The following is a 14,567-nucleotide window of genomic DNA, read 5'->3' as shown; positions in this document are numbered from 1 at the left end:
TCGATGAATTCGAGCTCGTGAAATTCAATTTGAGCTCGAAAAAACTATCAAATTTGGCTCGCGGCTCTTGTACACCCTGTGATTTGTACAACTAAAACAAATTATGGATAAAAAGATCTCGTAGATGCTACATCTGACAAAATATACGAAGTGACACGATATGTGTAAATTGTATATATGTACGTGTGTGTGTGTGAGGTAGAATGTCATCCGGACGGAATTCACCGGATGTAACATAGAACAAATCGGCTAACAAATTTGTTCACCAGAAAAACAAACAACCTTTCAATTAAAAAAAAAAAAACACAAATCATACAGTCAAGTAAAACATGACCCCTACTTACAAATCTGTCTACACAGGCCTTATTAAGTTTTTCGCCGTCTCGAGCAAAGATCGATCACACAAGTTTCATACAACACTCGAAAAAAAAAAAAAAGATATCCACTCAAACCGCAAGAGAACTCACTTCATCGACCCTCCAAAAATCTTCCTCGTACTTGTACCACCTAATCAGCCCCTCGTCATTCCTAGTTCTCTGACAAACAACGCAAGAATCGCTCATGCACGTCACGAATTTCTTCAAACGGCTCGTTTTTTCGAGAATCGATTTGTCGAGCCTCGTGAGGACTCTCCTGGGCCCGGGCTGTGGGCCCACTTCGACGAGCATGCAGTGAGATATGTTCAGCACTTCCAGCCCTTTTATTCCCTCCAGGATTATGACAAGCGCTTCCTTGAAAAGGACGGAGCATCGGACGCTTAGTACTTTAAGGTTCGGTAGAAAAGCAGCTAAGGTTGACGCGAAGAGAATATCGCACGGTCCCATGATTTTCAGTTCGGTGAATTTCTGGCAATTTTTCGAGATTTCTTCCATGAGATATGGAGGGTTCGATATGCTGGGCATTGTGAGCGATTCGAGATTCGGCCACATCTGTACAGCTCTGCATATGCCTGTCTTCTTTATTCTGTTCCAGGCTGGCATTACGAGGCGCTTCAGATGTGGGCACCTGCGTCACAGGCGGGTGAGAGTATCGATTATTTTTGTCACAAACAAAGCAAGAGAATCTTGACGTTTGACGTGAAACGAGAGGTTTGATAAAGAAAGTTACCAACTACTACTAGTACTAGTGCATATTTCGCCACACCGTGTAAAATCAAGAAACTAAATACGTAAAAAGAAAAAGAATAATTAGTTATTAGATATACCTTTCAGCAGTGTACAACAACTGGTCGTCACTGACGTACATATTGTAATGAAAAATCAAGGTCGACACGTTTCCACGGCTGAGATTCAAAGCAATCTTCAAAACACGGGTAAACGTTTTATCCGACCGACCGTCCACATAGACATAGGGCTCTAACGGGATTTTGATGAAGTTCGATTTTAGCAGCGACATATCGAGCTTCTTCCACAGCCAAGGGTCGAAAGCTGCCATCCTCCACGTACGACAAACGTGGCCCACACCGGAAGTCAACTCGAATATATCCAGATTCTGGAAAACCTTGACCAGAATGTCTATATCCATGTCCTCCCATTTTCTCGAATCGGTGTATGCTTCGTCCATTGCTTACTCAAAGCCTACAAAAGAAACAAGAAAAGTATCGGCACTATATACTCCGGCACTATATACTCCAGATAAGTGTTTATTGCTAAAAAACCCCTTGTGTTATAAATATTGGCGAAAAACCCCCTTAATGCTGCGTTTGGCGTTTTGGTAATATTTATAACACGGGGAGTTTTTTGACAATTAGAGTAAACCCCTCCAAATAACTAGCCGAATTTAGCTGGTTTTAGAACCAAATAAAATGATGTTATAAGTAAAATGTGAAAAGAATTTAGTGAAAATAAAGTCGATTCTTCTAAAGCCCGTGATTTCAGTGAATCGATGATTATTTCAGACAGAACATACGACAAAATATACAACCGAAAAAGGGAAATAAAACAACGATATATGATATTAAGACAGAAGCATTCTTCGCCTGATTGGCGGAGAAGAAGGATATGCAAACACTTTCTTGATTTTCTCGTTTAAAACCGAAAATTGTCCGTATATGCTGTGAGGGTTTAAAACCGAAAAATTGTCCGTATACGCGACTCGACGAGGGTCAAAAACAAGCAATCGTTGTAATTCAATGAATTCAAATCATGCATGATTTTGTTTTTACAAAACAAATGCAGAACCAAACCAAACACAAATCTTTCTCTAGCATAAACACAAATCAGATTAAATCACGTTTGTGCAAAATTCATGAGCGAATAAAAAAGATCGGCGGCGAATCTTCAGACAAGAGATGCATTAAATTTTGAGAAAATTCCATTTACTACCATCCAATTAAAACAAAAAAAATCAAGAAAATGAAACACAGAGGAAATTACCCTGCAAACAAAATCAAACACAGACAGACGAGACAAACCCTTTAATTAATTTAATTTCCAAGAAAAACAAATCCCCAATTGAGGAATTCAAGATTCAAGATCCACTCGCCAACATTAGAAAAACCAAAACAAAAAATGAAAACCCACATGCGAAAAATGAGGAATTAATGTAAGAAGCAGCAAGATTAGAGGAATACCTTATTTATTTATTTATTTATTTTGTTCTGTGCGGAGTTTGTAGAGTTGGCACTACTAGTGTCGATTTATCAGGGTCTGTGCGAGAGGATCTTTTTCTGTCTGAAAAAATCGATGAAATTTAGGGAGAAAAGCGCAAGTGAGATTAGGAGAGAGAGAGAGAGAGAGAGAGAGAATGAGATTCGAGGATGAGAAATGACTAAAAGAACCCTGATTTTTGCTGGATATAACGAAGGAACTGAGTAATAATAAAGAATGCGAGTTTGTATTAGATTATCTGAATTTTCTGACAACACAAAAAGCCTGGTAATAATAAAGAATGCAAAATTTGCTGTCAAAATGTTTATTACATCATATATATATATGGTGTGAACGCTCCCACCATGGAAATTACCAATCATTGCTTTTTTCCACACTTTGTTGCACCTTTTTTTTTTTAATAATAATAATATTTATATTAATTCAGTAATTTGTGTTCACATTAAAATTTCAAAGGTTGGTAAAAGTTTTTTTTATTTATTTAGTATATAGAAAAGCAGATTGTTTAAGATTTTTGCAATAAATGATTTGGACTATTTTTGGGATTGGAATTAAAATTGGAGTTTGACTTTCTGAAAAATCAGATTTTTTTTTTTCCGGAAGTACTAATTAGGAATGTAGTGGTGATTAAATATACAAAGATAGTGGTGATTAAATATGTTCACCTCAACTCAAAATGAGTATTTGTCAAATTGTTAGGTAAAATATAGTGGTGATTAAATATACAAAGATAACAATCATAAAATAAGTAGGGTAAATCTACATTATATTAAACTTTAATAAAATCACTATTCACTAATAGGACTGAAATTATTTGTGCAAATAAATATTTTGGGCACTTCATTGACCCAATATTTGCTAATCAATCTACGGTCGTCGGTGTGATGATGTCAACTTAGTCTCGCTTATGTCGGTCTTCAATTTTCACCGGAATCTTGGTCGGACGTCATTCCTGTAACACTGGAAAGGGTTTTCCGTCATAAAAATTCCGACAATCAAATCAGAAAGAGTACTATTCTAGGTGTGTTATACATAAGCGGGCTTCATTACAGTATTAAGCATTAACAGACGTTTTGTTCTTGGAGATAGTTGCATTTTGATTGAGTTTTTGATACAAGGAACAAGGAAGAACGTAAGGAAGGTAGACAAAACATCCTGCAATTCTCGAAGTGTTTTTAACCTAATTTTCTATTTATTTTATTTTGCCGCATTTGGGTTATATATGTTTCAGCTAGCTTAAAACGCCTCCCCGAGGTCTCGTACCGCCATACGACGTTAGCTATGAACAACATTTTCTCCATACTATGATTTTATATACCCTTTTAGCAGAATTGAGCTTCTATCTCCAGGTCGCCCTTTTAGGGTCTTTTGTGCAATTAATCGTATTTACTTAGACGATGCTCGTATGGACGAGATAGCTCATATCATATTTTAATAATTTCTTAATTGGGCGTTGGATATTAGGATTTACTTTTTCCATTTATTAATTTTGTTGGGTTTATTCCTTGTGAGCCCATATAATATGGATTATGTTCAAGAAAAGCCCAATTTCTATCGGTACTGAACCGGAAATGGTTTATTCAAACCCGCAAGGAAACCCGAATTAGAATTAATCAAAACACATGACAGAGCGAACCGGTTCTAGTTCTTTTGCACGATTTTCCGCCACCACTAACACCGCCGTCCACCGCCCCGATTCGCCGCAGTCCGCCAAGGCATTGACCACCACTATCCTCAATCATGTCCGCCTCGGGCGACTTCCGAAAGCAGTCTCCATTCTCTTCTCTTCCGCCGTCGCTTTGCCTTCCTCCCTTTACGCCCATCTATTCAGGATTTGCGCATCAAGCAAAGCAATTGTCGAGACCCGGAAGCTCGAATCTCACTTGGTCACCTTCACGCCGAATCCGCCAGTGTTTTTGCTCAACAGGGCAATAGAATGTTACGGAAAATGCGGTTGTTTGGAGGATGCCGAGGGACTGTTCGACGAAATGCCTATCAGAAATGGCGGGTCCTGGAATGCGATGATCACTGCGTATTCAAAAAATTATCGCGCGGGAGATGCGTTGGGATTGTTTTCCAAGATGATTGGGGAGGGTGTTTATGCGAGTGAGGTCACTTTTGCTAGTGTTCTTGGGTCTTGCGGTGATGCATTGGAACTTTGGATGTCAAGACAGGTTCATGGTCTTGTTGTGAAATATGGTTACGTGGGAAATGTTATATTGGAGAGTTCGCTCGTGGATGTGTATGGGAAATGCCGGGCGATGGTGGATGCTAGGAGGAAGTTTGATGAGATTGAGAATCCGAACGATGTTTCTTGGAATGTGATTGTTCGGAGGTACCTGGAAATGGATGAAGGTGGCGAGGCTATAAACATGTTTTCAAGAATGATAAGGATGAAGGTGAAGCCAATGAGTTTTACGGTGTCTAATGCCGTTCTTGCTTGTCTGAGTATTGGTGGACTTAAAGAAGGCCTTCAAATTCATGGATTTGGTATCAAGATTAATATGGAAGAGGATGAAGTGGTTTCGAGTACTCTTATCAGCATGTATGCCAAGTGTGGAGATTTGGAGAGCTCAAGGAGGATTTTCAACTTGCCTTGTTCCAAGAATTTGATTAGCTATACTTCAATGGTCTCGGCGTATGCTATGAGTGGGAGAATGATAGAAGCCAGAGAGTTGTTTGACCAAATGCCCAAAAGAACGGTGATCTCATGGAATGTGATGTTGGCATGTTACACACGTTCGTTTGAGTGGGATAAAGCATTGGACTTTGTGATAATGATGCGTAGGAAGACTAAAGAAGCTGATCATGTTACACTCGGATTAATTCTGAATATGTGTGCAGCAATTCCAGATGTAGAACTCGGTAAACAAGTTCATGGATATGCCTATAGACATGGTTTGTACTCCAATCTCTTTGTTGGCAATGCACTTCTTGACATGTATGGGAAGTGCGGTAACTTGACTAGTGCAAGAATTTGGTTCTACGAGATGAGCCATTCTCGAGATAAGGTTTCTTGGAATGCTTTATTGACGAGCTATGCCCGTCGTGGAATGAGCGAAGAAGCAATGCTGATCTTCGAGAAGATGCTAGGAGAGGCAAAACCATGCAAGTTCACCTTCGGTACACTTTTAGCTGCTTGTGCAAACATATTTGAACTAGAAGTAGGTAAACAAATCCATGCATTCATGATCAGAAACGGTTATGATATTGATATTGTCATAAGTGGAGCCTTAGTTGACATGTACTCGAAATGCCGCTGCGTTTTATACGCTATGAATGTGTTTGATAAAACTGATTCGAAAGATTTGATCCTCTTCAATTCGATGATTTTGGGGTGTTCGCATAACGGAATGGGTGGGAAAGTAGTTGAGCTATTTGAGCGAATGGATAAGGAGGGGATCAAGCCAGATAGAGTCACTTTTCAAGGCTTATTACACGCTTGTATATCCGAGGGCCGAGTTGAAATGGGGAGGCGTTATTTCGATGTAATGAGTGACAAGTATTGTTTGCTGCCTGAGTTGGAGCATTATGTTTCCATGGTTGAGTTATATGGTCAGTATGGATTTATGGATGAACTCGAGAGTTTCCTTACAAACATGCCGTTTGATCCTACTTCCACTATATTGATGAGAGTGTTTGATTACAGCCGAAAGTACAAGTGCTTAAAGCTAGGCAATTGGGCTTGTGATCGGCTCAATGAATTGAATCCATTGGTTCCTTTTCGATTTGAGATTATGGATAACTCCTGATTATAGGAAACTTGATTAGTACAAGTCAGATGTGAGAGGAGAAGTTGATGCACGAATGACAAGGTGGATACTGGTATTCGGATTTTGTCAGTGAATCATAGGAAAGCATGTTCGGCCGAGAACATAGTCAATTCGAACAACAAGGCAACGTTTCATGATTAGTTGGGAAAATCTTGTTGGTTGTTCACTTATGGTGTTGCCAGTATGAATTGCTCTTTTGATGAATGCGAACGAGAGATTCATGTACGTGAAATCGGCACAGCTTGAGGTACACAAACTAACACGCATTTTCATGCCAGAACTGTTATGTATGAGAACTTGATGTTTGATTTCTTAATTTCAACTAAGTTTTGATTTTTCTTTTTATTTATTTTTTTATCTAAAATTACTATTTTGATATAGGTTTTTGGTTGTATTCAGTTCTATGTGCCGAATTCTCACAATTTATGGTTTCTCAATACTGAAATGAAATGGTTTTGGTCACTTTTAGTGGGGGTTACTAGATTTGATATTTTCGAAATCCCAATCTTTTAACCTCGTTTAGCAACCTGGGAAGTGAAATTTAGGCTGCATTTCCGTTTTGGGCTTGGATCTATACTTGCGCTCGTATGTGTCCGAAAATCGAATCAAAGATTCGGACATGTAGGAATCTATATAATGTAGAAAATGATTCACAATACTAAATTATACTTTAATATATCACTTTGTTTCTGATTCTTTCTTGCTCTAAATTGCTTGTCACAACTTGTAATTTTTTAATTATCTTGAATTGAACAATATATTGTGAGTTTAACAAGATTATTTCTTGCAGCAAAGTCCGCATCTTCCAGTTCGCCCGATTACCTCCCAGCTCCGGTGCAAGAATTTGTGAACAAATGCCTCGGTTGGTTGGGGAGATTAGTCATTATTAACTAAATAATTGAACTCTGTTTGATGTTTGGTATTCTCGATATCTTGCCTTTTTAGGTAGTTTTTTTGTTAGACGTCCGATAAAATAATTAGGTTTTCATCAGATTAGATTATTTAATGTTATCTTGGCTAATCTTATCTTGACGACCAAACGAGGCCAAACACTATTTATGAGGGGATGAAAACTATCTTTTTTAATTTTCAGAAAATTATACATCTTGTCTCTTGACATTTTAGCCTATATATGTAACATTTTATTGTATCCAATTTAGATGAAGCCTAACTTATATTGCAGAGCTAAATAATTGATGTCAATGAAAACAAGCTATAGTTCTATGAATTATTAGAGTTAGCCCTAGCCAAACACTAGCGGCGTCGTTTAGTTGTTGTAAACACAATCAACCAAGATTAGATATTTGCAATATTACTAAAAAAATCCAACTACTTGAATATTTATATATATTTTCTCTATGTGGTGATGATGTAGACTCTCTTGTTGGCACACAACGAGCCACATTTATTTTAGGGGATATTTATTTGCCTTGACTTCTTTTTTAATATTTATTTATTACTAGTAACCATAACCCGTGCGTTGCACGGGTACCATTATAGAACAAATGATATTTAAAATTTAATATGTTAAATATAATGAAATTAAATAATTGAGAATACATCACACCATAAGAAAATCGTAAAAAGAAACCAGGACATAACCCGAGCAACCATTATAAAAAAAGTTTTAAACCTTAACATATTAAATATAATGAAATTATATAATCGAGAATACACCAAACCATAAGAAAATCGTACAAAGATGGATAAATAATACTGAGAACTTGATTAATACAATTAACTATAGTTTTAATGATTGACCAATCAAACCTAAGGCTCTATAGTTTGTCGAAGTACAACAACATATTGTGACTTGCCATTTCTTGCTTCGTTGTTTCTCAATCCTCAAGAGTCAAGATTGATATATGCAGAAGTTGTGACAAAGTGAACAAAACCATGTAGTAGATATGAGAAGAGTCACAAAATACTGAATGGTGTGCTTGTATGAAAACGTAAGTAAACTATCAATAGGGGTTATAAAATGACCAATAGATCGGTATCGGTAAAAACCAAAAAAAAAAAAAATCAAATTTTACAGCTCACAAATTTACCTATTCAATGTTCTCAGAAAAAGCAGCAACAAAAGTACCAAAATGGTATTTCGATAAGTCAAGTCTTCATAGGAGCATTATAGGCCTTAACAGTCTATCTATCAACTAAAATCACCACACAATTAAACCAAACAATATCAACCTGAAAACCTTCTAGGGCTTCCCGAACTGAGGTAGTGCCTCTTCAAGAACAGGTTACGCCTTTTCCCATGTAACTATGTCTTCAAGATATTTCTCTGGTCTTTGGAAAATAAAATGAGGATATTTTCTTCTTCAATATCAACACAAATCAGGTTTTACATGTACATAAAGTTATGGTTTATATGCACTTAAAAGTTACAGACCATGATAATGATAGAAACTCTTCAAAAAAAATATACATAATAGACATAATTTGCAATTAAAAATTATTTTCAGATTCCACGTACAACCATTCTATATTTATATCCATGGCTAGATTAAATCACATAAATTGTTGAAGGAATCTCATAAGAATTACAACTATCGGGATTAAATCTATAGACAAATTCCGGCTGGTGTTCGAGTCCAGACCATGGTCCGAAGAGATATTAGACGAATTCAATTTCATCTTGCTATTGCCATATGATAATTCTTGTCTTAAATTTTCTAATTGATAATTCAAATCCACCAGCCCCGACTACATAACCTGAAATATCAGATTTTACACGGCACATAACGAATTCACAGAGAGAGCAATATCACGCAAATGAAAAAAAAAACAAATCTCTAAGATACAAAAATCTTACCCCTAGGGAAAATTGCATTTCATCATCGCGATAACGAAACAATCAAATGTTGATGTAAAATTCTATACGATAAAACCAAATTAAAGTAACATGTTATAAAAATATCTTGAATTTTGAGTTGTCTTCCAATGTTAAAAGAAACTTATTCAACGCGCTAGCCTCAAAATATTTTTAAGCTTATAAACAGAGGAATGATTTTATTGTCGGGTCATCTTCATAGGGTGGGATCCTGTTCATGACGTTTTCTGTCTTCCTCTAATAGCCAATTACGTACTCTTCATCTTTGCTTCCATAATTTATCAAAGTTACTACAAATGACAGAACCTACCAGAGCAAGATTGAAAATTGAATATATTGTCCTTAAATATTCAGTAGATTTAGTGAAAAAAAGGAGAAAAAAAATCCTTAAATGCTTACTCATTTTCATCTGTTGGGAAACCTTATTTCGTCACGCAATTTCAGTCGTTGAAATCACTTAATTTTCCAAATTCTCTATCACCAAAATTGCGGGGTCATATAGAAACTTGTGCACATGAACAGTGAACCTCTGTATTTTCAATTATCTCATTTATCGTAATTCTTAATTTATAGAAAATATTTCCCGTCATTTTCGTCTCATATTTTTCACCACGTGTCTACAACAAACAAATGGGTTAAAAGGCGTTGTATGAATTTCTAGCAGAGAACGGATGAAAAAATCTATTCCTAAATCGTTGTATAAGATTCTCATCATCTGATATCCTTGTGACTGTGAAAACCTGTCAACACGCTGATTTCTGTTTTGAATAGAATGTATCAACCAAAAAAATCCATGGTCGCGTGCATTCTCCAAATTTGTGACAGATATCAATTACCATAATATCGTTAAGAAATACATTAAATCGAAAATGTTATTTACAATTATCTTTAATTACATTCAACGAAATTACCAACTTCTGAAGACTTGACACCGGAGACTGCATCAATTTGTTTTGGAAAATCCAAATTACCAAAATTTAGTCAAAAATGAAGAAAAAATAATATATGTTGGGAAAAAAAAAGCACATGTAAATAAACAAAAATCGGAAACATTGAATGGTGAACAATAACAACACCAAAAAGATTGATGGAAATTTGATGTCAGACGATTGTAATAATAAATCAAATACAAATATATAATCCTAATTCGGAAACACAATACATAACTGTCCGCCTTACTTCTCAAGAGAGATCCGGCTTGTCTTTGTCCTATCTAAGTTGTTTCCTCTGCATTCGAATTTACTAAGCGAATTTGCAGAAATAAAGTGAGAAATGGTTGGTGAAAACTTACAGTACGGATGTGAAAGGGGATGAGAGAAATAAAATTGTAACCGTAGATGAAATGCGTTATGTACAGATCAGTTGGAGAAGAATAGATCGTGAGTTCTTTTAACAAACTATCAGGGAGGGGGGCCGTAAAGAAAGAAAAACAAAATTAGGGACATAAGGAAGATCGTGTACTGAATTTTATTCGGAGTGGACGATTTTTGTGTTTAACGTTGTTTGAAAGAAAAAAACTGTAAAAATAAAAAAATTGACTAAAATTTTCCTAGTAACGATGCCCAGTGTGTTGCACGGAATACCATTACAAAAGAGAAGAAAATAAGTATTTAAAATTTAATTTGTTGAATACACTGAAATTAAATAATTGAGAACACATGACACCATAAAAGAATTATAAAAAAAAAAAAACAATATTGAAAACCTGTTGAATACAATTAATAATAGATTTCATAATTGAACAATCTAACCCAAGACTTCATATGCTGAAGTCCAGCATATCATCATTTGACACCTCTTACTTTGTTGTTTCTCAACATACTTAAGATTGATATTTGGGGAATCCGTGACAAAGTGTACAGAAAGACACTTTAGTTTTGATAAAAATAATAGGAAAAAAAAAGTATAAAAATAAATAAGTAATAAAGTAGTATATGGACATAGAAATAAGAGAGTCTCAAGGTACACCCAAGAATTGTTGCTAGTTTCCACCTCCAACGAAGATGAATCATTCACAACCCTAATTTTGAATAAATTACAAAAGAAAATTCAAATATGAACGATTTTCTTAGAACATATATGAATTTATTATATAGTGGATGTGAGAAGTTATTAATTAACGGGGAATTACTGGAAGTGGGGAGTTGTTGTTAATGTGTGTTATTTAGGAAAATTATAGATAATAAATATTATTGAAATAGGTAGTGACGATAATAATTGTAATAAAAATAAATAAATTTAAATTTCAGTAATAACATTTACATTGCTACAAATTTGATAATGCAACATGATTAACTACGCAAAATGCTTAACAAAAATTCTTATATCTCGAATAAGTAGTTAGATCTTGTTGCGGGTCGCATTTTATTGTGCAATTCTTTTCTCGGATGCAGCAAAATCAGTTTCGCGATCACTTCACTCTACAACTGAAATAGACAACTATGTGCAACAAAACTTTGCCACATGAAATGAAGCGTCGGTGAGACATGAAAAAAAAGAGCAAAATGTTAGTTTAAGTTTTACGAAAATCATATGAAGAAGGTAGCTAGGTTTTGGGAAAAACTTGCATACACGATTCACATTTAAAAGAAGAGTAATTGTTTAATCAACCACAAAATATATCTACTACTCTTAATACACGGTTATATGGTAATTTGTTTTTCTTTTCCTTTTATGGGAGGCAAATAATTTTTGTCATGATATGCACGAATCTTTCATGATTATTTATCAAATAAAATCATTGGATAGTTTTTACAATATTTACTCTTGCGTTTTAAATTTTTTCCCCTTATGCAATTTTTTTTCTCTAAAGTTTTTGATTGAATTTACAACGATGACAATTCAAATTTATATACAAAAGCTGCAACAATCATTAAAAAGAATACTAATTTAATTTTCTAAATTAAAAATAATGAGAACACGTACATTCACATTAGTTGAGCAAACAAAAATTAATTGCATAAGTTCTCAAATCAAAATCTATGTCAACTCTATCAGAATATGATGGATCAACGAACGAAAAAAGAAAAAACAAATCGCAGATTTATGTTGCCTATTCAAAAAACAATAATGGCCTTGGAGCTATCAATATACTCACAAACTTAAAACCTAATAATATAAATAATAGTTCCCATAATTACATGAGCCTAGCATGAATGTTTGTAGATGTACAACATGTTGCCAAGCATTTCGTGTATGATGTGAGATGATAATGGTTTCTTCTCTTCTTTACTGAATTTTTCTAACATGTTGCCAAGCATTTCGTGTATGATGTGAGATGATAATGGTTTCTTCTCTTCTTTACTGATTTTTTCCCGTTTGATGTCTTAAAATTGCTGAGTAACTTTATATACAAATACAACAACAAAGTTTTGTAAGTTATAAAACTTAAATATTATAAATAAATTATAACAAAAAAAGCTTTAATTTGAACTAACAGAAGCACATAATAAATGTCTGACATAATTTTTTTTCCTTCTATCGAATTGCGTGAGTACCTCGTTCCAACCACGAATGATTGTTGATACGAACAGACTTGCTGCAAAAGAAATTTACAATATATCAAATACAAATGCAAAAATAAATAAATAAATAAACGGCATAACACAGTTATTAAATAAACGAAGAAGAAGACGAACAAAATTTTAAATGAGAAAGAAGAAGAAATTTGGCAAAAAAAAAAATGATTTTTGGTGGAGTTCTTGTGAGTTTAAATAGAAGAATAAAATTGGTAGGGGTTGAGATCATGGTGTGATAACTTCTACCATGATGAATTAGTGGGGTTTAGTGGGTGGTTAGAGTTGAGAACAAAAATAAATAAAAAATATATAAATAATTAGAATCATACTTACGGTATATTTAAATATAGGAGTTAGTGTTTAAATTATAAATTTATTAATTAACGGTTAAATTAGACATTTATTAAATTACAAAATTAACCCTAGGTTTAGGTCTAGGTTTTAGTTCAAAATATCTTCGTTTTATATATAAGATTTAAGTTGGAAGACTTACAAAAAAGGGACAGTCTTTCTATTAATCTCAAATTATTGACTATTAAATTATTACATCTAAAATACCTAAATGTTTGATAGCCATTACTAGGGCTGAAAGTCGGAAGGATCGGATCGGAATTAGCCTTTTCGGAATATTTCCAAAAAATTTCGGAAGTACAAAATCAATTCCAATTCCAATTCCAAAATTTTCGGAATCTAAAAATTCATTCCAATTCCAAAAGGCCCGGAAATTTCGGAATTTCGGAAATTTTTCGGAAATGACATAAGTATTAAAATTTCGAAACTTCGCTGAAAATTTCATAATTTGCTAAAAATAAAAATTATGAGTTGTGAATTGTGATTTTTGACTTATGGCAGAAATTATGACTCTTTGACTTTGCACAAGAAATAATAAACGTAAAACTAGGGTTTAACATAAAATAAACTAGGGTTTTTTTAGGTGACATGGCCCATAAAGAATAAATACAACTAAATAATTTAAAATAAGTATATATATATATATATATATATATATATATATATATATATATATATATATATATATATATTACTCAAAGATGTATTTTTTGGAAAAAAATCGGATTTTTTCGGAAAAAAATCGGATTTTTTTCGGAATTAATTTCGGAAATAATCGGATCGGAAATCGGAAATTCCAATTTTTTTTTATATAATTCCAATTCCAATCCAAAAAAATCGGAAAAAATCGGAAATCGGAATTTCGGAAATCGGAATGAAAAAAGTTGTTCCAAAATCGGAACTTTTCGGATCGGAACCGGCGGAAATCGGAATTTCCGTTCCAACTTGCACCCCTAGCCATTACCCATTATTGATAACGACAAGGATTATTTTTTAGGGTATGGTTTTTAAACCCTTTTGGTGTCTTTTAACTTTTAATTAATCCACATTTCTCTTGTAATTTACCTGTTTGTTTCTTGGTTTTTTTTTTTTTTTTTTATAATTTAAACGAAGAAACCAGTAGCCAACCATATAGGTGCACTGGGTAAATTTATACTTTTGTATAATAGCTTGCAAACCATACGAGACGTAAACAACAGTATGTTAAACATGTGTGACAAGCTCGACCGTTGGAAAGAGAATTCGAACTTGGGTCCATTGACAAATATTCGCTTACTCCAACTGCTAGGCTATCCCTTGTGGGACTGTTTGTTTGCTTTTGTGTGTGTACGCGGAATAAGGGCCTTTTTACCAACAATAAGGAAGTGAACTTATGAACTGAGTATTTAATCAAAATATAAAAGTAAACTTATGAAAATCCAAAACGAATTTTTCTGATACTCAGAAATGAACTTCTGAAATTTGAGTACTTAAACAAAAT

General features: G+C 34.3%; 2 protein-coding genes across 3 annotated transcripts; one reads left to right on the top strand and one right to left on the bottom strand.

Annotated features, from left to right (window-relative positions):
- Positions 1-257: 257 nt before the first annotated feature.
- LOC105977989 (RNI-like superfamily protein) lies at positions 258-3,019 on the bottom strand. 2 transcript variants are annotated; one of them, XM_013003393.2, is made up of 3 exons: positions 2,573-3,019; positions 1,205-1,577; positions 258-1,005 (listed from the first exon to the last, which is right to left on the bottom strand). In XM_013003393.2, the coding sequence occupies exons 2-3, from the start codon at positions 1,561-1,563 to the stop codon at positions 447-449; spliced, it is 918 nt and encodes a 305-aa protein (XP_012858847.1). In that variant the 5' UTR covers positions 1,564-1,577; positions 2,573-3,019; the 3' UTR covers positions 258-446. The 2 variants fall into 2 exon arrangements, with proteins under 2 accessions (XP_012858847.1, XP_088675765.1); XM_088819639.1 differs by lacking the exon at positions 2,573-3,019 and adding an exon at positions 2,376-2,505.
- Positions 3,020-4,190: 1,171 nt separating this feature from the next.
- Positions 4,191-7,499, top strand: LOC105977934 (pentatricopeptide repeat-containing protein At3g26540). Its single transcript, XM_013003333.2, has 2 exons — positions 4,191-6,629; positions 7,173-7,499. Exon 1 carries the CDS (start codon positions 4,232-4,234, stop codon positions 6,359-6,361), a length of 2,130 nt encoding a protein of 709 aa, XP_012858787.2. The 5' UTR covers positions 4,191-4,231; the 3' UTR covers positions 6,362-6,629; positions 7,173-7,499.
- Positions 7,500-14,567: the final 7,068 nt, after the last annotated feature.

This window comes from Erythranthe guttata, chromosome 6 (assembly GCF_056151865.1).
Source record: "Erythranthe guttata isolate IM_541 chromosome 6, IM_541, whole genome shotgun sequence".
In the NCBI taxonomy this organism is placed as follows: Eukaryota; Viridiplantae; Streptophyta; class Magnoliopsida; order Lamiales; family Phrymaceae; genus Erythranthe; species Erythranthe guttata.
Note: the sequence above shows the minus strand (reverse complement) of the source record. Positions and strands in the feature narration are given on the sequence as shown.

What these genes read in the sequence shown, in the direction of transcription:
- LOC105977989 (XM_013003393.2), bottom strand. Translation starts at nt 1,563, where the DNA reads ATGGACGAAGCATACACCGATTCGAGAAAATGGGAGGACATGGATATA. An exon ending in TTGTTGTACACTGCTGAAAG is followed by an intron (nt 1,006 to 1,204) that starts GTATATCTAATA and finishes CCTGTGACGCAG; the next exon opens with GTGCCCACATCTGAAGCGCC.
- LOC105977934 (XM_013003333.2), top strand. Translation starts at nt 4,232, where the DNA reads ATGACAGAGCGAACCGGTTCTAGTTCTTTTGCACGATTTTCCGCCACC.